At 40.9% G+C, this 24,285-nt stretch overlaps 1 protein-coding gene across 2 annotated transcripts in view; it reads right to left on the bottom strand.

Annotated features, from left to right (window-relative positions):
* Positions 1-24,285, bottom strand: part of aff2 (AF4/FMR2 family, member 2) — a 213,120-nt gene that overhangs the window by 137,077 nt on the left and 51,758 nt on the right. For both annotated transcript variants that reach the window (XM_042225097.1, XM_042225096.1), the window contains exons 2-4: positions 20,349-20,469; positions 11,196-11,865; positions 9,546-9,979 (exon numbers count right to left, since the gene is read on the bottom strand). In XM_042225097.1, the coding sequence (XP_042081031.1) occupies positions 9,546-9,979; positions 11,196-11,865; positions 20,349-20,469 (1,225 nt within the window). The remainder of the gene's footprint in view (positions 1-9,545; positions 9,980-11,195; positions 11,866-20,348; positions 20,470-24,285) is intronic.

Here is a 24,285-nt window from a genome sequence, read left to right as displayed (position 1 = left end):
AGGTGAAATTCTTGCTAGCTGCTCTCTACTCTTTAAGAGACACTTTGCTGCTTTCTTTTCAATGAGGAAGACGTGATTTAAAAAAAACATTAATGAAAATGTCATGGCCGAATATAGTGGGACGAGTCTTTTGCAGCACACCCTGTTGAGGCAATCACAGCAATTAAGTGTTTCTTGCAGAGAGACTTCTCAGCTTGACTCGTCTTGAGCAAAACTGCTCCACTTCTCTCATGTTTGATGGGCGGCAGACGGGCGCGTAGCCTTTAACTTGACCACGTGTGACAATTATTTCTGTCTTTATCTCCAGGAACAACTCTTCTTTAAAGGTTTTCTCTCTCTCTCTTTGGGTTAAACTCTGTCCCAGCAGGGTGGATTCGCTCAAAAAGGCTTTAGGGTTAAAGAAGCCAAACCTTCAACAGTCCAGCAGCCTATAATTTAACCCAACCTTTTAACAGCAGTGTGTACACAGAGCGATCGAAGTGTGACTTTACATGTGCAGACTGCCAAGGTATATTAACAAGTGCCAAAATATAATTGACGGAATCTTTATTGCTGTTTTAATTTTTTTTGTTCATCCAATCCAAGAACAAGATTCCTCAAACATTTTACATATGGACACCCTCACTCAACCACACAGCATAAGTAACCTGATATACAGTGGTTCACCTTTCGCGGCCTCGCTGTGTCACTGATTTTTTGTGTGTGTGCAATTTTGCATGCTTCTTCTTTTTTTATTTAACAGCGCATTGTGTTCTGTGTCCTGATTGGCTGTAGACCATTGTAAGTCAATCTTGTGCCGTGTCTCCTGTACAGTACAGAAAGCGTTCAGCTTGTCAAATTTACATAAATCTTCGATCGCTAGCAGAGTGGCTCTGAAGTGCTGTACTGTATGTTTGTAAGTTTTCTCCCCAACAAACACAACAATGCTGACGAAACGTTTTGCACCATCAAAGACACCTGTGGTAGCTCCCAGAAGGCAGAGGATGATGCTAACCATCGCACAAAATGTTGGAATTCTGGAGATGCTAAAGGAAGGTAGAAGCTACTGTATTTTTCGGATTAAAAGACGCATTAAGCGAAACAAAACAGTCAGATAAGTCAAACATTACCCAACTCATTCTTCTTGCTTTCTCTGCTCCCGTACCTTTGATTCATTAATGTTGAATTCTCTCGCAGCTGCTCTATTCTCATGTTCTGGACCCGAAAACAGGGTTTGATCTTTGGTTTCATTCTATAATACTGGACTTATTTTTCTACGAAGGTTTGAAAAGTGTATAAAATGTGTAGTGAGGGGTTTTACAGCCTTAAAACTTCTATTAAAATTGTAAAAAATAAAGCTGGCTACTTCACAGATTTCACCTGTCGCGGGTTATTTTTAGAGCATAACTCCAGCAATAAATGAGGGACCACTGTATTTATTATCCCATCATGTTTCAGTCAACGGTCTCCTACACACTCGCTTGTAGTCGCTTCAGTCAGCCGACTAAAAGATGAGCAACCTAATTACTTCACATTGCTGGCAGTTATTTTGCTCTTTGTTGCCCAGATGTCACTCATTTTCTGGTCTGTGGATGCCAGTTGCTTCCCGCATACACACACGTGCATACTCTATTTGCCTTTATGTTCACGCTTTAACTTGCTTTTTTCTTTTTTACCTCTGTTTTGGTCTGCACCCACTCCTGAAGAAAATACTAGGGGCCTTTAACAGCTCCACTGTATTCAGCAGCCAATCACAGACTCTGTTGTCCTCGTGTTTGAAACACTGGAACAGTCGAGTAATGTGGGTTTATTGTGGAAACTTAATGAGGGCAGTCAGATCGTTAAGCGCAGCTTTAAAAATGTCCCCTTGCTTTAGAGAGGCGGATAAGTGCTGTTCAGATTGGTAAGAAAAGCTACATGTAAACCACCACAGCTAAAGCTTAATGTCGACACAACAACCATTTCTACCCATAGCAGGGGGATTTTAGTACAATGACTCCACAAACACTTGCTAATAAATCAGCACAGCTGCTGCTGAATCGCACCGGCTTATCTTCCTCAAAGATGCTTAACGTAGCAAATTAATATGCAAATTGGCATATGACAGTAACACACACCAGTTTTACAACACGAGATCCACCAGCGGGGTCATTTTGACCTCGTCCTGCAGCAACAGCAGTGACGGCACAGATGTCAATTCTTGAAGAAGTTCAGTTATTAATTTCCATCTAATTGCTATAATTATAAGTAAGATTTGTAAGTAATGTTTTAAATTTTAGGGATTTAATTAGTTTTAAAACGATTTAGATGATTTCATTACTGATTGTAGAGGTATGTATAGTTTATAATTCAGTACAAACAACACACTACCTGACACATGTAGACAATTAAGTTTTAGTAGAAGAAGAAAAGTATGGAATTGTTGTTCTTTTAAAACAATGAGTCATATTCAGTTAAGCTAAATTAAAGAAGGTATTAAAAACAGAGCGCTCACTGTGAAACAGATTGAGCCGGTCACGTGCCTACATTTCACAATCGACTTCACAGTTGGCTACAGCAAAATAAGAAACACGTTAATTTAATTTAATATATTCATTCTTGCAAAAGCGCAACAGCGACACTTTATAATTTCGTCCACATCTGCCTGCTCTTTCAGCCAGACCTCTCTCATCCACGATTCACACCGCTCTGTCTCAGTCTGCAGCCCGTCCAGTCCATCTGATCTACTCCAGATTTCACCCATCTGGCCTCTCTGGCTCATGCTGTAGCCGTCTTTGTATCTAAATGTGTGTAACCTGTATGTTTTGGCAAACAGGGATTTACATTAATCTCTATGGCAGGGGTGGGAAACTCCAGTCCTCGAGGGCCGGTGTCCTGCAGGTTTTAGATCTCACCCTGGGTCAACACACCTGAATCACATGATTAGTTTGTTACCAGGCCTCTGGAGAACTTCAGGACATGTTGAGGAGGTCATTTAGACATTTGAATCAGCTGTGTTTGATCGGGGATAGATCTAAAATCTGCAGGACACCGGCCCTCGAGGCCTGGAGTTGCCCACCGCTGCTCTATGGGGTCGAAATGATGGTGTCAACATTTTCAAACAGTCATAGTTCTTTTTTGTTTTTTTGGCCAACACCTCAACGTTCACTATGTGATACATGAACCCATTTTAGGAGCAGTCATGAATTATGACTGTGGGGTTACATAATGTGATAGATTTGATAAGTTACCAGCAGGATCTAAATGCAGCGTCTAAATGTTCCAGGTTACCTCTCGGGGGATGATTTGACTCTTTTCACTTTGCTGAAAAATATCGTTTTGTTCAAGATTATCAAGAGTTTTGATACGTGAAAGCACGAGTGACAGCATTTTTAGGATAATCATAAACTCCCTGCACTTGTGCTGTGAAGATTGATATTTGAAAATTTAAAAAAATTTAATTTCTGTTATTAAACGCAGAGTATCCCATCTCGATGTGGACTCGATGGCACCCACACTCCTCAACTGCTTTGGATGCGGCCGTGACCCTTTGCTGTGGCCCATTCAGCACGAGAGCACATTGGGGTGAGTGTTTTCCTCCGATCGGGAACGAGCTGCTGCAGAAACATAAAGAACGTTGACTGTAGTGCAGAGAGAGAGCGAGGCAGGGATGTCGCAGACGGTCCATCAAAAGTCAGTTTAAGCAGCTTCTCGGGCTGACATCAATTTTTATAAATGTGCATTCCCGCGCTCCTTTTATCAAGCCACTGTGTTATATAAAGGCAGAATCTTTTCATCCAAAAAGGCATAAATGAATGCATTCTCTGAGAGCCGAATTGATTTGGTTGGTGTTAGCCTCGCAGTGATTACTGACTGGAGGTCTTAGTCTACCCTGCTTCTTATTTACCGCTACATTAGCGGCGAGGCGCCGCGTGCACCGCCACACGCGCCTCACGGAAACACCACAGCAGGCCTTCAAATCAGTGTGAAATTACATCAGCGCCATACTTTGAACTACATGTAAATGAAAGTTGTCACAGTGCTGTTGGAAATGTCACCTGTCACCTCCATGTTTACCTTCTTGCAGTCTTGCTTGCAGGGCCTCACAGACGCACTTGTGTATCCACTTGACTTGAACATTGTTTACCCGAACGAGAATGCAGACTGGAAGCAGCTGAATGTCACTAAGAGCGCCGTGACAGCTTGAGTGGTTTTTGAGGAGAGAAGACAATTCTTTCCTAAATACGATAGTGTTTTTGTTTAAGGATAGTGAGCCAACGGGAAACTGCACATGCAGGGGAATTATTAAGGACGAAGGTTTTAAAGGTGCCTTCAAATGAAAAGTCAGTGCAATAAATTTTCCTGTTTAGTGTTATCAAAGAAGAATCTGTTGGTTTAAACAAATAAAAATAAACAGCTTTTATGATGGCTGTTTTGTCGCCATCTTGAGGCACCAAATTGCTTCGAAGACAACCGACTGAGCGCTCGCACACCTGCTCCACGTCTTTGAAGCAAGCAGTTCAAAGGAAATATGGCTGCGAGTTCACTGCACACAGTCACTTTGTCACTTTGGTTGTGCTGCTGTCTCCAGTCACTGTTTTTCTTTGTGTGACTGGAGCGTGAACCACCAGATGCTTGTGGTTTAAAATAGGGTGTTTAGCCCTGCAAAGGTGTCCCTGTGTATCACTTTACTGCGTTTATCGAGCTGTTTTTTGTGTAAATTTAACAAGTTTCAATCAAATTTTAGCGCAGCTAAGTGGGTGGCAAATGGGCCTGCAGCCATTACCTTCGTATTTCCCTCCTTATCTCCTGGGACAAGTCAAATCTGTCCCAGCAGAGTAGTCTCCCATTAAAGCTGCGTCCATACAGAAAGCCGTTTACTAGCACACAATCTCAAAAGTTCAGTCACAGCCAATCAGCTACGCAGCCACCAACCCTTCTCATCTCAACTTTCCCCTCCCGGCAGGCTCGACGCGGCGCCATTGCAGCAGTCTTTGGTATCATTTAGCTGCCTCTCCAGAGAGTCTGACGCAAACATTCGGGACTGCAGCAGGTGATGTGTCAGCATTTCTGAATGAGCACGTTGTGAGCTTACAGTATGCTTGTAATTGTGCAAACTGCTTCGCAGCCTGTGAAAGTAGCCCAATGTGTAGAGCTATATTTAATATATACATATATGGACACAGGTGACAGTTTGAACGCAGGCTCCTCTGTCATAGTTTATTTCCATGTGAGACGGGACACCAGAGTAGCCCGCAGTCTTTATGCTTAGTAAAAATCTTTCTATGTATGTTTGAAAACCTGTCACGTCGCGTGAATCGTAACTTCGTAACTTGAACTCTGAGCGGTTTGTTATGTTATTGTTGGCTGCTATTTGGCTGCATGTTTACGTGATGAGGCTACAGCAGTAATGACTCAACGTAACAATATCTCAAAGCGGATCAATCCAAAGTGAAACCATGCAGCGCCTCGCTGTGAGCTGCTGACAACAACTAACAGCATGTGTGTGTGCGACCAGAGGTAGATTTAAGCCTACTGTAACTGTTAGGAACAGATCAATAGTGTTATCACTCTCTCTGTCTCTCTCTCCCTCTCTCTGCTTACTCTCGCTCTCTCTCTTTCTATCTCTCTCGATCTTTCGCTCGCTCACAAACACACGCGTGCGCGTCCGAGTGCACTTGGAGATAAAGCGCGCTGATCGATAACTCTATAGTGCTAACAGAACACTTCCAAAGCAGTTTAAAGGTTTATTGCACACACTCAACAACACAGCCATGACTCTAATATCGAGGATTTCCAACACATTCATTACACCTGAACTCATTTGAAAACTGTTCCATGAAAAATCAGCTTTAAGGATCTCTTTCACTGGAAACACATTAAAGATTCTGCTGCTACACTGTAGCCAAAGTTTCGGTTCGTACACCAATCAAAAGGCACCAAAACGGACATCTTTCCCCCCCCTCGCTTGCTGGCATGAAATGAGCAGCGGGATTCTTCGAGTCTTTCATTTGCTTTTTGGTTCAGTCCTCTGATTTGCTGCTATTTTGCTGTTTAAGCTGCAGAACGCATCCAATAACTCATCTAACCAGAACAAATACAGCGATGATAAGGTGCTGTAATCAGTCAGTCATTGTCTTTCTCTATCCCCTCTTTCCTCTTTCTGCCCACCCTCCTTCCCTCCCTCCGCCGCCCCGCGCTTCACATCATCAGTCTCCCCTTTTTTCCTCTTGTGTCACCCCTCACCCCCACTCCCCCCTCTCGGTTCGTATTGAGTTTGCATTCTGCTTCCAATAAACTCTCGTCAGGATAAATATGAGAGGAGTGAAAAACAAAAAAAAAACAAAAAGAAAAAACTAAACAGCGAGCAGGCGATAACAGAGCATCCATGGATGTGTGGGAGAAAACAAAGTGAAAGAAACACTCATGGCCATGAATGTACTCTCTCTCTCGCTCTCTCTCAGCAGCCATAAGAAAGTGTCGAAAGTATATTTTAATTCCCTCCTTCTCTCCCCCTGCTTTCTCCTTCTCTGTGCCATATGCTCAAAGCTCCATCTTGGGCTCATTTGCAGTCCTGAACACACACACACACACACACACACACACACACACACACACACACACACACAGACACACACACACACACGCACACACACACAGACACACACCAGCTCTATCAAAGCAGAGGAACAGCTGGCTTGCTCGATATGGATGACTACTCGCCTGTCAACTACTAGTTTCACATAGCACGCACACGCGCACACACACACACAGAGACACATGCACATCATCATCAAGTCCTGGTTCTGTTTGGAGAAGGCGAGCGAGCGAGAGATTCTGGTTTTGTCGGGACAATTAGCCAGTGTGAATATTCACCGAGATAATATTTAAGGAAATATTACAGGAGACTGGAATGTAATCAAAAATTGCAAACACGCACTCAGGCTCATGACATCAGAAGCAAAATGACAGTATGTGTCGCTGTTAACGGTCTCACACAGATGCTCATGAATAATTTTATGTGTCAAGTTAGGAGGGGTCTATTTTACTATACACTCTCCAGGACAAGTAGTGCTGCGGTATAGAGCCATTAGTGTGATAACTTATTTTACAGTTAGCATCAGTATTTGTCTAATACAGTGGTTCCCAAAGTATTTTTGCTGGGCCCCCCTTTATTTTACAAGAAAAATCCCCCCCGCACACGCACAAACACATCCTCCAACCACACACACCCATATTTTGCTCCATTGCGGTTTATTTCACACCTCAAACATTTAGTAAACAATTAAGCAAATACAAGTGATCTGCAATAAATTTCAGGTAGTAAGAAAATAAACCACTAACTCTTTTACGCTACGTCCGCACCTACACGGTTATTTTGAAAATGCAGCTGTTTCGTCCACACGTAAACGGCGTTTCGAATCACTGAAAACTGAGATTTTTAAAAACTCCTCTTTTGCGTTTATGTGTGGAGAGGAATACAGAGTTCGTCACGCAACGCCAAAGGTATGTGCCTTTTTCATGTCACGCTGTGCGCCACGTTATTGTTTACGTGAGATGAATTGCAGAATGGCAGATTGTCAGATTAACAGTATTTTGTCTCTATCTGCAGTATTTACAGGCTTACATATAAACACGCAGTTACTGTCCCTCTATTTACAAAGGCAGAGGCGTCACGGTGTAATTATTTTACATGTAGTTGTTTTTTTCCTGTGTAATAATATTCAACATTGCTGTCAATACATTTTTCAAAAATGTCTCTCTGTGCAAAATGGGTTTAAAAACATAAACAGCTGTGGGATCCTGTTTGTCTGTGATTTAGACAAATCGTGGCAGGATCAGCCTGATGTTATTTGTATCCCGCTGTAACTTTTCTGTATAAAGAGCTAATATCTCCAAAATGTCAGGAGTAGTTAGTCATTACAACAAGTGTTTGTGAACTAAAAATCAAGAATGTGGGATCCTGTTTGTCTGTGATTTGAAGAGTCCAGCACTGCTCCCAACGAAGGGAAAACCAATTCTGCAGGGAGACCTACCTCGGCACTTGTGCAGGTGAAGCCAAAGGGAAGATTTGCTTCACCATATTTTCTAGTCTTTGGCTTGATTAAATGAAAACTTGTTAAACAGCATTGCATCCATGTGATTTACTAGTTTAAAATTTTTGTATGTTGCTACAAAGTTCAGCATAAACAGGATATGGTCTGCTGGCTTCAGTCGCCGTGACAGTGATTATACAAAGGTGGTTATTAAAGTTGTACATTTTCCAGAAATACAGGGCAAATTTCAAAGATTAAAGATGAAAGGAAAAAAGTGACAATTTTATGAGAAAAATATTTGCAAACTTACTGATTTCAAATTTACAAGATTAAAATTGTAAATTTGCATTAAAAAATTGACACATTTAAGAGAAAATGTATTAGGTTAAAGTGATCATTTTAAAAGAAAAAGGTTTGATTAAAACGGCAAATGTAAGACAGAAACTGTGGACATTTATGGCTTAAAGTGGGAAATGTACGAGATTCAATTGTAAGTTAAGAAAAATGAGTTATTGAGTTCAAAAATAGGAATTTCTTTCCATTTTAACCTTGAAAAGTGAAACAATATGGCACTGACTGCAAAAAACTATGTTTCCATTCTTTGGCATGAATCTGTCATTCAGACACGTATTTATTTATTTCCTCTGCCTTCTGTGGCCCTAATGCTGCTGTATAGTCACCATGTTGCTGTGAATCACTGTTGTTCAATTAATCTTGTTGTCATTAAGACAACATAACGTTTGACTGTAATTTTAACACCATTATTAGAGCATCAGTGATACGTTTAAGGTTGTGCTGTAGTGACTAAGACCTTTCACCTGTTTTATTTGAGGTGCAGTTAAACGGCAAGAAATTCAAACTGGTAAGGAGGCTAACATAATTTTATATGACGTTAATATGTAGCAATATTTAGGTGTCCTAAGCGTTTATTTTATACAGCAGTTAAACTCCTTGAACTTGCTTAAAGATCACACGGGGAAACAGTTGCTATACGATCCTACATTTCACATGGATCCTCTTCAAGGAGGAAATTAGGAATACTGACACTTTTTTCCACAAAACTGGTTTTTGTGTTGGTTTGTTATCTTGAACATAACCTGCTCCGGAAGTAAAAAGTAGAATTGGGCTGAAAGATCTATTGCTTTATCACCTATTCAGGTTGTAAATCGTGTTTTTAAAAAGTAACTAAGTAATTAATTACTTTTGAAAATAAGTAATCAGTAAAGTAACGGGATTACTTTTTGGGGGAAGTAATTAGTTACTGATTACTTTTTTCAAGTAACTTGACCAACACTGGTGAGGACTGAACCAACTTAACATGGGTTAAACCTCAAGTAACCTAGCCCCAAATGCTACGGATTTGCAGAATATGTACACAATTACATTTCCTAGTTCTATGTAAAGTGAACTGATGGCTTATATAGTATGATCAGGAATAATTTAAAGGACTGAAATTTTATTTTCTGTTTTAGACTAATTCAGTGAAGACCACTTATTTCACATTGGTTTAATATAGATATGGAAAACACGTTCCAGTAATTCTTCTCTTACCTCTCCTGTGTGGTTGAGACTCAGCTTGGGCAGTTTACTCTTCGCATTTCCAGAGTTTCCTCCATAAGCCTGACTGCTGTTAAATCCCTCTGTGGCCACTAGAGGGGGTTTAAGTTGGGGAGAGTCACTAGGCGCCTGGTCTTGGCCATCCATTGGTCGAACATACGCCGTAGGCTTCTGCTGTACAGCTATCGGCTTCCCTGATAGGCTACCAGGTGGGAATGTAGGCGTGGTCAATCCAGATGTGGGCGTGGTTAGACCTGGAGTGGGTGTTGTCAGAACTGATGTGGAAGCCAACGGGGAGGACGATGTACAGAGGTGGGAGCCTGTCTCACTTTCAAATGGGGAGGATTTAAAATATCCACCATTTTCTGCATTAGTGGAAGACTTAAAGTGGCCACCATCCATGGCAGTAGATCGAAAGTTGCCACCATCTGTAAAAAAAAAAAGAACACAACAATCAAAAGTCAAGACTAACCAAAGAAACACCTGTTATAACACAGCGTTGCTTAACTCTCTGCTGGCAAAACTTAATGAAGGTTGAAATGCTGAACCTCTCCCAGATGGATGTAACCAATCACAATCAAAGCAAATGATGTGTTCAACGTGCTTCTGAAATCAAATGCAAGATGTGGTTATCATAGAATGCAGATGTCAATTTTCATGAATTCCCCAAAAAGGTGACCGAGTGTGTTTGTTGCTGAAATTATTCATTCAAATGATTCATCTGTGCTCATGGCTCAAGCAAATAACAAAGAAACAGATTAAAGAGACTTTTTACCAGATGACACCTGGAATTAAGGACTTTCTGAGAGGTAGGTGAGGTGTGATCCCACTTTCCTATTTAAGCCAAAGATGAAGCTAAACCTAGGATTGTATTAGCTGAGGTTAGCATAAAGGTTGTAGTGGGGGCGAGACAACTAGGTTGAATTTGAACAAACTGTTTTAACAATTGTCAGCACTACTTTTACCATATAATACAAACCCATTGGCCTGCTGGGCCTAAGTTAACGAACCATTTAAAAAAAATAAACTCTAATATTAGCTCGTGCATCTTATTAGCCTACCTATTAGCCATTTTTGCATGTAAAATCACAGCTTGAAACAAATGTAGATAAGCTAAAAAAGAGACTAAAGAATCAAGTAAATGTTGCCATTTGCATGTACGTGATGGCACCAATACTCCTAAACTACTTTGGATGCAATGTGAAGCAGCCGTGACCCTTTGCAGCCGCCCATTCAGCACAAGCTCTTATTAAGGTGAGTGTTTTCCTCCGAACGGGAACGAGCTGCTGCAGAAACATAAATACGTTAAATAAATACGTTGACTATAGTGCAGAGAGAGCGAGGCAGGGAATTCGCAGACGGTCCATCAAAAGTCAGTTTAAGCAGCTGACATCAATTTTTATAAATGTGCATTCCTGCGCTCCTTTTATCAACTAACTTTGACTTGTGTATAATTTGCACTAACTGAGCATCTAGCATTATAGCAGGTGGATACTTATCACCTTCACTGCTAGAAACCCTGCTACGCATGATATCATGTAGACATGCTAGCCTGTCTACATGATATTTTTCTTAGAGTGCAGATGTGAAAGTTAAACAACCAAACGTCTTCTTTTACAGCTTTTTTTTTTTTTGCCGACTTACCGGCGAGTGGGTGGGTTTTGGCTGGGTGGGATGAGTGCCTTCTAGAAGAAGAGGAAGAGGAAGATGATGAGGAAGAAGAAGGGCTTGAATCTTCTTTTAGACCAAGTTCATCTTTGAGTGAGCTGAACAGCTCGTCATGTCTTTGCTGCTCATCCAACAAAGACATTTTCCCTCTGCTGGTGGTAGCTCCTGCTGTCACCTGCCCCTGCCCATTCTGTCCTAACCCCACAACAAGGCCTGTCCCCTGGGTGCTCTGTCCGTGGCCTCCCCTTGACCAGTCCATGGAGCTCCGGGACTTTTTGGAGTTCTGATGTGGGATTGCTGTTGATGAGGATGTGGTTGAAGGGGGTGGTTGCATTGAAGCTGTAGAGGAAGAGGGTGTATTCCCTGTCTTCTTGTCCCCACCTGTCTCTGCTCCTCCTCCTCCACCTCCTCCTCCTCCACCTGCTCCTCCTCTCAGGGCTTCGTTAAAAAGCTGGGATGGCTCTATGGCGGGTCTCTCTGTCGCTGACGTGGTCGGGGCTTGCTGCAGGTTGCTGTTCGCTGTTGTTCCTTTGGGGATTCCCACCAAGTGGCTCTGGTTGGAATGGCTGGTTAACAGGTCTTTCATTTCTTCATACGAGCCCAGCGTGTTTTGGACACGATTGGCCAATGCATCACCTTTATTAGTCTGAGAGGAGAGAAGGAAGACAAAAAAGACAAGGGGGAAGGGAGATATTAATTAAGCCTTCCATTCTTCCTTTTTTTACAGGTTTGATGAAAAGCCCTCTTTACTCATCTGGAAAAGAACAGTGAGAGATAGATAGGGTGACCACTGACCAGACATCAGGATGAGATGATTAATTAAATACATGCCACCCATAAGAGGGTCCAGTCCAGGCTGGAGTAGTAAAATTAATGGGGCAGGAATCATTATTAGCCTGACCCCAGATTCTCAGGCATTAATGGCTTGGAGGACAGTGCACGTTTTACTGATATATGAAGGTAAAGCTCTTTAGCTTCTACCTGGTAACATGGAGATGTTCCTCAGAATAGCTCAGCAGTACCTTTGGTTTCAGTCATTGACAGATTCTTTAATGATCAAACTGCACGATTTGATCATCTGGCATTTTAAAAAGGACACGGGTAATCAGCAGCGGTTTCAGCGCTTCTATTTTAGGAACCGGATTCTTGCAAAACGCCAGGAAAGAGGAGCAGGGAAAAAGTGAAGGCCAGTAGATTTTTATCCTATCCATTGACATTTCCTTTTTCTACCAGAGTTACAAATTGTGTAGCAAATATTAATCATGAATCAAGTCTGAATTATGCAAGATCTCCAGCCTATAATTTACGTGTGACATTTCATCATGAGCTGCAGACGAATGATGAACAATGGAAACACTGAATGAGATCAATGTCGAGTGTGGCCCTGTAATTTTATTGTACAACAGTGTTGAGGTTTGCTCAACAGATTTTCTCAGGTAGTTGACAGCCTGCACTCGTCTAATCAGCCCTGTGCTAACATTAAAAGGTAGTGTCAAATAAATGTGAGGTTGAAAACAACCTTATTCTAATTTTTGAGCCAAGGTGAAACTGCTTTATTTGAAGAGCTTAATGAATTTGTGAATAATGAATATGTAAGGTGAAGGTCATAGTACCAGTATTGGAGTGCAAAACAAATATATAATTATGTATCTATATCTATATCTATAATCTGTGTGAGGTTTCCTTATATCCTTTATTCTCCTCAGTAATGTCAGACTCTTGGCTACATGTTGTGTGGTTTTGTTTTTCCAATGCTAACAGCTTCAGTCAATAACCACATAATACTGTAATAACATGCAATGATCCATGGAGAGGTCTTATTGCTGAAGAGGGAATTGTAAGTGCTTGTGCGCATGCGTGCGCAAGTGTGTGTGCCACTTCACAACATTACAAATTAGTATAACACCACCCCAGTATTTGCTCTAATAGAGGGCCGTGTAAGTACCATTTGATAATAATTGCTATACTGTGATGCCCCCCTTTTTCTAATCATCACTGGTTTGACAATAGTTTATGACGCAGGCAGAGCCAACTTTCTCCTTTTTTATTCTGACCAGTTACACAAAAATCAGGCTAAACTATTACTAACTAAAATCACCAACAACAAGAACAGGAAAAGTAAAAACCCTGCGAGGTCCATAATTATCTGGACAATGACATTTTTTGTAAAATCAAACTGTACATATATGATTGAAATGCAGACTGTTTGGGTTTGACAAAAGTATTGCATGGGCTGTTTAGAAATTATAGATATTTTTATACTTTTTTGAGAAGCTCAAAAGTGGCTTAAAAATCCGATCATCCAACAAACTCTAAGAGGAGCCAAATCACGCTGGGCTTCTGGAAAATGAAGAAGGTCAGCATCATCAAAAGGCACTAAGGACCACAGAAGATAACTTTACCAAATATATCCAGGAACAGCCTCAAAGAGGTAGGTTTATCACTGTCAAAGGCAACAATGTAGACACACCGTCATAAATGGAAAGACAGACAGTTTACAACAAGGTGCAAACTGTTGGTGCAACACTCAAGACCAGATTATACTTTTGTGAAAAATACATTTCAAGCAATTTCTGAAAATAGTCTTTGGAAAGATGAAACTGATGCTAACTTGTAGCTTAATGATGGGACAAAAAAAGTATGGAGAAGGAAAGGAACGCTTCACAATCTGAAAGCGCCCCACATCATGTGTCAAACACAGTGGAGACCATGTTTTGTCATGGGCATGTATGTCTGCCAGAGCTATACTCTGCTCAGATTCAGCCAAATGTCCTGATTGGACAGCTTGGATCAGAAGTAATTATATGTGCTGTACTGGCAGTTCACCAAAATACCAACAATGTGTAGCCCAGTGGGGATGGTGCTCCGTAGTAGGGCTGCCACGATTAGTCGACTAGTCACGATTACGTCGACTATCAAAATTGTCGACGACTGATTTAATAGTCGACGCGTCGTTTGAAGCTTTGTAAGATCACAAAAGACGCTGGGATGAGTAGTAGGATTTAAGAGTGTAATAACGGACTGAAACAGAAGATGGCAGCACTGCATGTACAAGGATGCCAGCTGCCGTTAAACCCCGAAGAAGAAGAAGCTGTGTCCCAGAATTCATAGCGCAGCCCAGCTCAGTTTCCAACAATGGCGGCAGCTAGTTAGTTTTAATGTTACTCTTATTATTTTTTCTGGGTCACAAAATAAACGTTTAACATATTTTCAGGGAGAATGTAGCTGTGTAAACCTCAAATATCTGCTTAGTTTATCAAGACACCACATATTTTCAAAAGCGCTCCGACGTTTTCGGAGACGTCTGTTACCCACTAGCTCGATAGCTAGCCGGGGGCTAGGCTCACTAGCGCCGTGAGAGCACCGGACTCCCGGCAAATTGTTTTCAAACCCACCGCCGTCTTTCGCTACTCAGGTTAAACATGATATATAAGTCACTTAGATAACTTAAAAATGTTATTGTTTGGCTTTTTTCAGTATTTTATTTGTTCCTGAGTGAATCGGTTTGGCTGAGATTAAAGTTATAGTTTCTACACAACTGAATAAACGTCAAGCAGACAGCTGATTATCAGAAGTGTGAGATGCTCGAGAATTTACTCCGGTGTCCTGTTATATTTTAGATAGCAAGGAGTTTATTAAATTTTAATGAAATTTGCAGATTGTTTCGGTGAAGTTTAATAAACTATCATCTTTTCTTTATTTTTAGTTAGCACAGATCTTAAACACTTAAAGCTGTAAGCTAATGATAGTTATATAAGAGCAGATGCTGCTGGTGCAATAAGCTGTACGTTTTACGTCCAGTGGATGATGATCTGATTAGTCGACTAATCGCAAAAATAATCGGTGACTAGTCGACTATCAAAATAATCGTTTGTGGCAGCCCTACTCCGTAGGTAGGTAAAATGCTCATTGGTTGAAAAGCTATTGGCAGAAAAGGAAAAAGAAAAAACGTGACTTCCATCTTTCCAGATAACACAGGCTCTAAGCGAGCACATTTAAGCATCTTTAAAGTCTAAGCTAACCAGCAACAAGAGTAGCTCATTTATGGTGGTTGCACATATTTTAACACTGTCCCCTGGTGTCACACATGGTACACTCCTACAGCTTTACACAGGACCAATGAATAACCAGCACCCAACCATCTTTACTGAACATCTCTGGTTACACCAATATAGAGGTTAATAGAACTGATTCTTATGATTGTGTGTGTCACAAAAAGCGTCAACTCGAACCTATGCGAGTGGAAGGACCATTCATCTCTTCGTCACTTCACTGTATCCTTCAGTTTTAGACTCTAACAAAGCAGGAAAACCATGGAAATACCGAAATTAAACAGGGCAAAGAATCAAGCCTTATTTACAAAAGATTAACGCAAAAAAGGACAGAATTGCATTCAAATAATCTGAACAGATGTAATTTCTGTGTGCGCACACTCACACACTGGCACGCAAACACTACACACCGTGAAGTTAGCTGTGAATAAATTAGCCCATCTCTTCTCCATCTCGGGCTCATGAATAAAAGATCTGGTGGCTGAAGAGGAACAGAAAACACATTTACAGAGAGGCAAAATGGAAAACAGAGGAGAAGGAGAGGATGAATACCTATGTGCGTATGAATGTGTGTGTGTGTATGAATAGATCATCCCAAATAGCTGCTAACGGCATAACACTCTTTAACAGGATTAGAAGAGGGATTAGCTAATAGCTGACAGAGAGAATGAATACTGGAGAGAGAAAAGACAGAGGCAGAGTGATGGACAAACGGGAGATACGCAGGTACAGAGAGAAAACAGAGACTGGTGGTGGACAAAAAAAAAAGTAAAAATGAAGGCGAGTGGAGCCTGGAATTACTAAAGTTCTACAAATTGTATACATGATGATCATAAAGTGATGATACTGATCTATAGGCTGCAGTTCAGCACATTCACACAGATGAAGTGCAGCAAGGTCGCGCTGGCGCTGTTTAAGCCAGTATGAAGTAAAGCCAGCATTGAAAAATGAAATGTTTGTGTGTTAAATAAATCAGAAGAAAAAAGTAGCAAACTGTGGGACAGCCATTTTCAACTTCAGCAGAGAGACGCAGACCTAAGACACACATGCTTAACATAACATCAGGGAAAATAGAAACAGGAGATGGGACACGGGTATAAGTAAGAAACAAATACAGAGGACATGACAGGCTGGGGAGAACACACATGACAGATGGGGAAGACATGGAATGAGACACAAGGGGAATTTAATAAACAATGAGCTATAACAGGGGAACCTAGGCAATATAGAATAACCTCAAGGCTAACTCAATGAACTTAAGCCTAAATAATACAAAATAATATTAAAATACAAGAAAACTCAAATGACCCTGGACCATGAGAAATATTTATAGAAAAACAATATTTATAACAACTTTAATACTTAAAAATTGAATTTTAAGAGTTTTTCTATGCTCGAGCATGAAGATGAAGGTTGGTCACTAGCAGACCGTACAGGCTGAATTTGCTTAGGTAGCCTAACCTGATATGTTAATCAACAGTATCCTTTGCTCACATTGGTCATCTCTTTAGCTTGAAATTGAGAAAAGTTTAACTCACAACCCACCCGCTCCGTCACCTATTGCCAGTTGCAGTTTCATTGACTTTCTGTGGTCTCTGATTGATGCTTGTCGCTTACAGTGTGAATGCCCGTTTAGGAGTGAAAGAACGTCTCGTTCATATCTATGTCAGCTACCATGCAGTGAATGTGCTGTGCCTCAGCCACTCACTGAACAGAGTGCCAACAATGACACTGTTCTGGAGAGGGCCACAGGCAGAAGCTGCATATTTAGCTTAAAGCTACAGATAAAAAAAGAAAGAAAGAAAAGCTACAGACACCAAGACATCTTGGAAAAGAGTCAAATCCAGGGATATCTGTGCAGTATTTTGCACTGAAAATTCAAAGCCATATTCTTGTGGGACCTTTAAAGTGAAGAACTATATATAGCTGATGAAATGTATGGTATCCGGTCATTAAGTGATGACGTGAGGAATCCTACTTCCGGGCCAAAAGTAGTCTGCGTTTAATATGGCTTTTGTGTTGTTAACATGTTTAATGTTATGTATTTTCTTCTATTTGATCTCAAAAAGCTCCTAAAACAGTCAGTGATCACTGTTGACCTCCCTCGGCTTTTATTACCGCTAATCATTTATTTAAGCTGTTTTTAAAACCTTAGGATGTAACTACAGTCCAGCCCATGCAGCAGTATATGAATGACTAACCTCGTATTGTGGATGGATTATCTCAGTTGTTCTCCTGGCTGAAGTTTGGTCCTTTTACAGCATCCTGCCATGCGATTACATTTGTTCCTGACCACCGAGAACACTCACGATAACTTTTATCGAGTGGAAAAAAAGTTAGCTTGTTCATATTATGCTAACATAGCTGTGTCGCTAGCGGTCACGTAGCACATCATTATATACCAGCTAGCCCAACTTCAGTAACCCTACAAACGTCACTGCTGTTTAGTTTTCTGTCTTCATTTATGTTGGAAGTGATAGCAGAGCTGTACGTTTTAATTTGTTTCCAAAACCCCGCAGTCAGGACATGCTATATTGTATTTAGATAGAAGCTAGCGAGCTAACTCCCTGCTAACTTCTAACTCCGTTAAATGTCATAAATTCCGTTTTCATGGATGCCTGGATGTTAAACTCAATTGTTACACCTGGTAGAGCAGAACGCTGATCATTTTATTAAAGATGAAAGACTTTAGACAGTTTTTCAACTCTCAGTAATGCCACAGTGATCGTTTGATATATGGACCTGCAGCGGAGTTTAGGTCCAGACACGGCTAGTGACGTCAGACTGAACCACCGGATTACTGTTCTGATTTACACTCTTCTTCTACAGTTTAAATCTACCAAATCTAAAACAAAAACATTTCAGATTAAACAGGCTTCCTTTTAACAGGCCGCAAAATTAAAAGTACCTGCAAAAATACAAGCAGGAAGCAGAGCAAGCAAATGCACTGATTAAATTAATCAAATCACGACACTTTTAACTACTTATTGTAGACAGCAAGGCGGTGTCTAAAATTTCCGCCTTCCTTCCCACAGACCAGCCCGCACTGATCTTTGTACTCTCCCCACACATGAATCTTGACCTCACCTCAGCACCATTAATTAGCTGGAAACAATTAGTTGGAGTGTGAAGACAGTTAAGATTGGATTCATTATCAGAACAACCTCTCATTTGCTTTGCACTGGCCCCGAACCGCGAGCGGCGTCTTAGTGAGAAGACCTTGTGTCCTCTGAGTTCAGACGCAGCAGCGCTTAAACACGTTCTGTCAGGATTCAAAGCCAGTCTGTCCCAAGGTCGATACACTTGGCAGCATAACCAAGTGTTGAAGTGCTTGGTGGTAGCAAATGAGAGTTAACAAACCAAAATCAATTTTATACACAGGGGCATTCGAGTGGCCGTGGACTTCATGCGTGGCTGCTTCACTTTCTGCTAAAAAAACCCCAAAAATCTCTGAAGCGCCTCAGAAGATCAAGACCTTAAACACAAGGGCATTAAACTTCATTCCACTGGAGAAGAGCGTGGTTATACTAAAAATGAATGGTACAAAACATCTTTGGATAATTGCTGATTAGCCGTATCAATTCCTTTCAACTGATTGTTTCATATGATGCTAAATCACAGAGCAGTGCTGCTGCTGTAGAGGGGAGTCGCCCGTCCTCATGATTAAGATGTCGTAAATTCACTCCATGCCCAAATGAATTTCTGGTGTCCAGTACATCCACTTCTCCTTCCATGGAGATCAATCAAAAACTTAACAGCGACGTATTAAAACTGTCTCCGGAACAGCAATGAGGGAGCACTCGGCGCGAAGTCTCAGCTCAGCCACAGCCGCAGCTCAGAGCCTTACATTAGTTTTGTTTTTCAGTCTACAAATCTGAACGAATTGCCTTTTAATTTACAATTGAGAAAGTCAGGAGTGTTAATGTTTTCTCACATTTTTTTCACACTTTAGAATAAGTGACACGCAGAGCTGGAGCTCACACGTGCCTAGCTACTGCAGGAGCCATGCTAATGTCTCATTTAGCAACACCTGTACAGAGAACGCTACAAAATCACGCAAAACACAACGGGAATAGGAAGAATGAAAACAGAAATAGGAAAAAACAGATTTCCAAAAGCACAAGTGTTTCTGGGGAGACAATAACGCGACGGACCAGTTGCAGGAACCAATATGCTAAGAATTACGCTGGGAGACACGTGGAATAAGTGGAAGATCTATCAGTTTTGTGAGGAAAGAGAGGTAAGTGTGTTAGCCTAACTATTAGCCTAAATCTGTCATCAGTATTATATGAATCATGAGATTAAAACACACTTACCTGGCAGGTTTTGGTTCCTGCAACTGGTCCGTTGGGTTATTGTCTCCCCAGAAACACTTGTGCTTTTGCAAATCTGTTTTTTCCTATTTCTGTTTTCCCTATTTCCGTTGTGCTTTGTGTGCTTTTCCAGCGTTTTTCTTATTCCTGGTGTTTTCTTAAGTTGCAGTCTGTTTGGCCTCTCAGGGCCACCGTATCTTTCCTTCCTGCTGCTGTCAGACTTCACAACAACGACTTTGCAGCTGACCAAACACACACAAGTGCAATTATCGTTTTCTGACAACATTGCATTTTATTATGTTGTATATAGTATTTTATTCTATTCCTTTGTTTACAGTATCTGATACTTATTATTTTATTCTATTCCAGGGGGTTTTTTTTCTTAATTTTTGCTACTGTAACGTTGCACTCTCCACTTTCTGCTGTAACAAAACAAATTTCACATGTGTGGGACTAATAAAGGTTATCTTATCTTTAAATACACTTCCTATGGAAAAGTGTTACTTGCATAAAACCCACTGAAATTTCTCTCATTTAACATGAAAAACTGTGTTTAACAACAGAAATGACCTTAAATACAGACACTGTTTTCTGTGTTTCTCTGTGACCAGACTTCCCAACACTCTGTCACCCAACAACACAGAGAAAAATTCAACAGTCAACCAAGCTTTTGAGCTTTGTGTGTGATTCTAAAATGGTTAAAATAACATCCCAAAAAGCATAAATGAGTAATTATCTACTTGTTAACCATCAGTTAACCTTACTTTATAGGGTTCTCCAAACAAGTTGAATCCAGTAGAGAACAAGTCCTCATCCTGTTGGACCTCCTGGTTCCTCCTCTCCCACTCTCTCCTCTTCAGAGCGCTGCGCTCTGACTCCAGATGACTGGAAAGGCACAAAGAGAAAAGCTAGTTAGCATCCCCCCTCTGAGGCGACACATGGCCTGCCACAGTGGTTTTTAATGAGTATTGCTTACAAGTAGTATTTGGAGCTGCAAAGAGCATTGGCTGAAATTCTTTGTTTTGAACAGACTAGCGGGGAAGCTGGTAAAGGAAAATAGCAGGCTAAGTCATGTGATTATATCGTGTGAAAATGACTCAAGTTCCAGATAAACGAGGAGGAAAATAAAAAACCTAAACCCTGACATGAGTCTTGAGGTAAGAGTAAAAATGTAACATTCAGAATTGTAAGAAAAAGGTTTTTTTCAAAACTCAGTTTTCCACGTCGACATGGGAAACGCAGTTTCTGATATACCTAACTATGAACACGTAGCAGTTGTGGATGAAATGTTTGTACTGGCAGTTTTAAAACTGAGGAGTGTGTTCGTTGCCTCTTTGAGCAGCTCACGGGGTTTAAATTGTTATTTTTACTTAACTTCTGAATGAATTCCAGGAGTCTTTGGGTCGCTTTGCAAACTCTAAAATCTAACAAACCTGACTCACCTGCACCGTTTGGTTCAAAAGGAAAACATCTGATCAGCCAAGGTTATATATGCCAGAACTGTTGTGTGGCAGGTCTAGCACAGCAATTCTTTCTCTTCTTTTAAGTCCATATTTATATATCTACATATTTACTGCAAAACTTTGAAATCTGAAAGAACTACACTACAAACTCCAGTAGTGTGGGGCTAGGAGGGAATCCTACAACCTGCTTGCCTACCTACACTTACATTATATATATTCTAAACAAGCGTGACTATATAGGAAAGTTAGACTAACGTAACATTAACTGGATGGCACTGGAGGGGCAGTCAGAGATGGTTCAGGGAAAATCAGACAAATCTATTAGAAAAATAAATCATATCTAAAAGTGGTTTAAAATTCATTAGGATTCATGGCTGCTTTGTGACAACGTGAAGCAAATGATTATCATGTTTTTGTCTAAGTTTCCAAAGTAAATCAGTGAGGGAAGATGGTGCGCGCAGTTTGTTGCTTTGCTTATATGTTCATACTGCATGTCAGTGATAATTACGATGATGCTTTGAGGAGGACAGGCCTGTTTTTCCAATTAAAAAAAACGATTCAGCCACTCCATCCACCCACCCTTAGCCAAACCCCTGCTGGACATGTTACTCTACATGAATGCTCACTAAGAAATGATGTCACCCTAAAACTACGCGTTGTTTTTTTAAATACATAAAATAAAAACATAATTAGGTGCTGGAAGATACATTTGCCAACTTTGGACAGAGCTAAATGTTCCCCCGACTGTCCATCTGATGCTATGCTAATCCAATTACCTCCGGCTGCCTCCAGCTTAATACTTTCAAAGAAATCAAACAGTATTTCCAAAAACATTTAACTCCTCCTTTGTACAGCCTGTGTCATCTTTGTGAAAAGCTTTAGGGACGACTGAGTCAACAACAATAAATAATACAATTAAATGAAATTCTGAGTGACGATCATTATATACAGGCATAAGGCGTAACACACACACACAGACGCTCACAAATAATGAAGGCATGAGCAATAAATAGTCTGCTTCCTCCTCAGTATCAACCCTTTTTTTCAGATTTCTGTTTCCAGTGAGTTTAATGCTGTGATGTAACATATGCTTTTAGCTGGCTAGTTTCATTCATGAGTGCATTCATTTTTAACACAGGTGAGCCCAGTGGGGATTGTGCTCCTAATCCAGGCAGTGTTTACGACACGCTATACCCACTGAAGCACTTGAAAGGATACATTTATTTCCTGCTACGGCATCTTTGGATGGCTCCCAATCAAATCAGCTTTTAATCTTCAAACGTTCCCACAGAACGTACGATTGCTGGATTCGTGTGATTTAAAGTATGAAAACATTTAAAAAGGAGACAGCTGACTGTAAACAGGGACAGAAATGATTAGAATCAAAGGGGTTTGGTCTGTGGGGAGCAAAGGGGGCGGCGGTGAACCTCAGGTTTTTGGGACATTTTCGTTGCGTAACCATGTATTTTTAGAAAAAAAAATCTTTTACTGCACAGTTCCCAATTCACTCTGCCCTCCTGAACTTTCTTTAGTCACCAGCCCCCACTGAGGATTCTACAAGCTGGCAGCCAAACTGGAATCCCAGAGGCACAAAGTAATGTGTGAGAGTGTTTGTGAATACATGTTATGCATAAGCCCGTGGCCTGCTGACCCAGGAAAGGGCATCCTGTTTTACCACATCCACTGCAGAGAGATGAGACAGGCTGGCTAATTAGTGATCAACACAATTAAAAGAGACTTTCCTCTTTTTTTCCCACTACCAGGCCTTGCCTTCAACATTTCATCTATCAGCAAGATGTGAGTGGGAGGGAGAAAGAGCAGAGAGGCAATGAGAGGAAAGAGAGAGGGAGAAAAAAAATTGGAGACCCAGGGGAGAGAAAAAGACCCAGTTTCAGGGCAACAGACAGTTTCTTTAAAAGGAAAGAAAAATAAGAGAATGATGAAAGACAGAGCGGAGGGATGGGGAGAGGAAGGTAAGATAGGAAGAAGGGAGGAGCAAAAAGGAAGCTAGAGCAGTGGGAATTTCAGATGAAATGATTGACAGGTTAGGTAGGGGTGTGTGTGAGTGGATTGGGGGGATGCAGCGACAGAAATGTACGTAGATGTGATCATTGTGTGAGCTAGCACTGCTGGTTGACATGTACGTTGTCTGTCAGCGCAGAGAGATAACTGACAGAGCTGTCACGACCACAAACACACACGTATGGAGCACGCACACAGAAGCACACAGCCCCCACGTGACAGATCGCTGTCTCCGTCTGTCACACACCAGACATTCACACGAAGGGAATCGGGTCAGACGAGGTAATTAACACATCCAGGATTTATTTCCCAGCATGTGGCAGGGCTACAGAGCTACCTGTCACATACGGGTTAGCCGAGGCTTTTATGGCTCACACCTTCCTTCCTTCTTACAGGCCGGTTGCACGAGAGGTCAATCCCCCATCTTTCCTTCAAGTACAGCTCAAATGCAATTTTTCCAAGTATGTTTTCTGTCATATTGAGAAGTTCTGATCAAGGTGATACATGTTCGACTGTTATTTTTCTAACAAATTTGTTTTTCGTGAGTCATTTGTAGCTAGCATGTGTCACCTCTAAAGTAGGCTTGTTGCCAAGGCACCTGTGGATGTTTTGGGGAATTAGATGCAAAAGCTTTGAATCACTGTTTGCTAAATAGAAAATGTTCTCAAGTAAACTGTGCTAGACAATATTCACATCAACAGGGGAGACCTTTGTTTTTTTCTCGAGTAAGTCTGTGCATTCAAGTATTTCGTTATTTAGCAAGTTAATGTTATAACTAGCAAGCTGAGAGGCATCGATCTGAGTTACAAAGTATAGAGAAGAATAAAAATGACGTGTGCTCTGCAGTCTTAAAAACTTCAGACATGTAAAATCTGTGCAAATATTTAATTCCAAATATTGTAGCCATTCACACCAGCCACATAATTTTGCTCATGTGAATTTGCAGTCTCTTAAGCTCTGGACCGAGACATCTCCTGATATTGACTTCACTTTTTTCACAATGCATTGAGGCTGAAATATCCACAAAAACGAGTTTCAGTGTGTATATATAATTTACACAGGAAGTTCAGATCAGAGAGAATTTGAAATTTTCTTTTGCTTTTTCACAAAACACTCAGTGTATATGGGGCTTGAGCAAGACATGGATAAGTAAGATAAAAAGGAAAGAAAAACTGCCAGAAGAATCTATAGTGACAACTATTCAATTCAATTCAAT

Source organism: Haplochromis burtoni, unplaced genomic scaffold (genome assembly GCF_018398535.1).
Source record: "Haplochromis burtoni strain Fernald_Lab_line unplaced genomic scaffold, NCSU_Asbu1 Contig_159, whole genome shotgun sequence".
Classification (NCBI taxonomy): domain Eukaryota; kingdom Metazoa; phylum Chordata; class Actinopteri; order Cichliformes; family Cichlidae; genus Haplochromis; species Haplochromis burtoni.
Note: the sequence above shows the minus strand (reverse complement) of the source record. Positions and strands in the feature narration are given on the sequence as shown.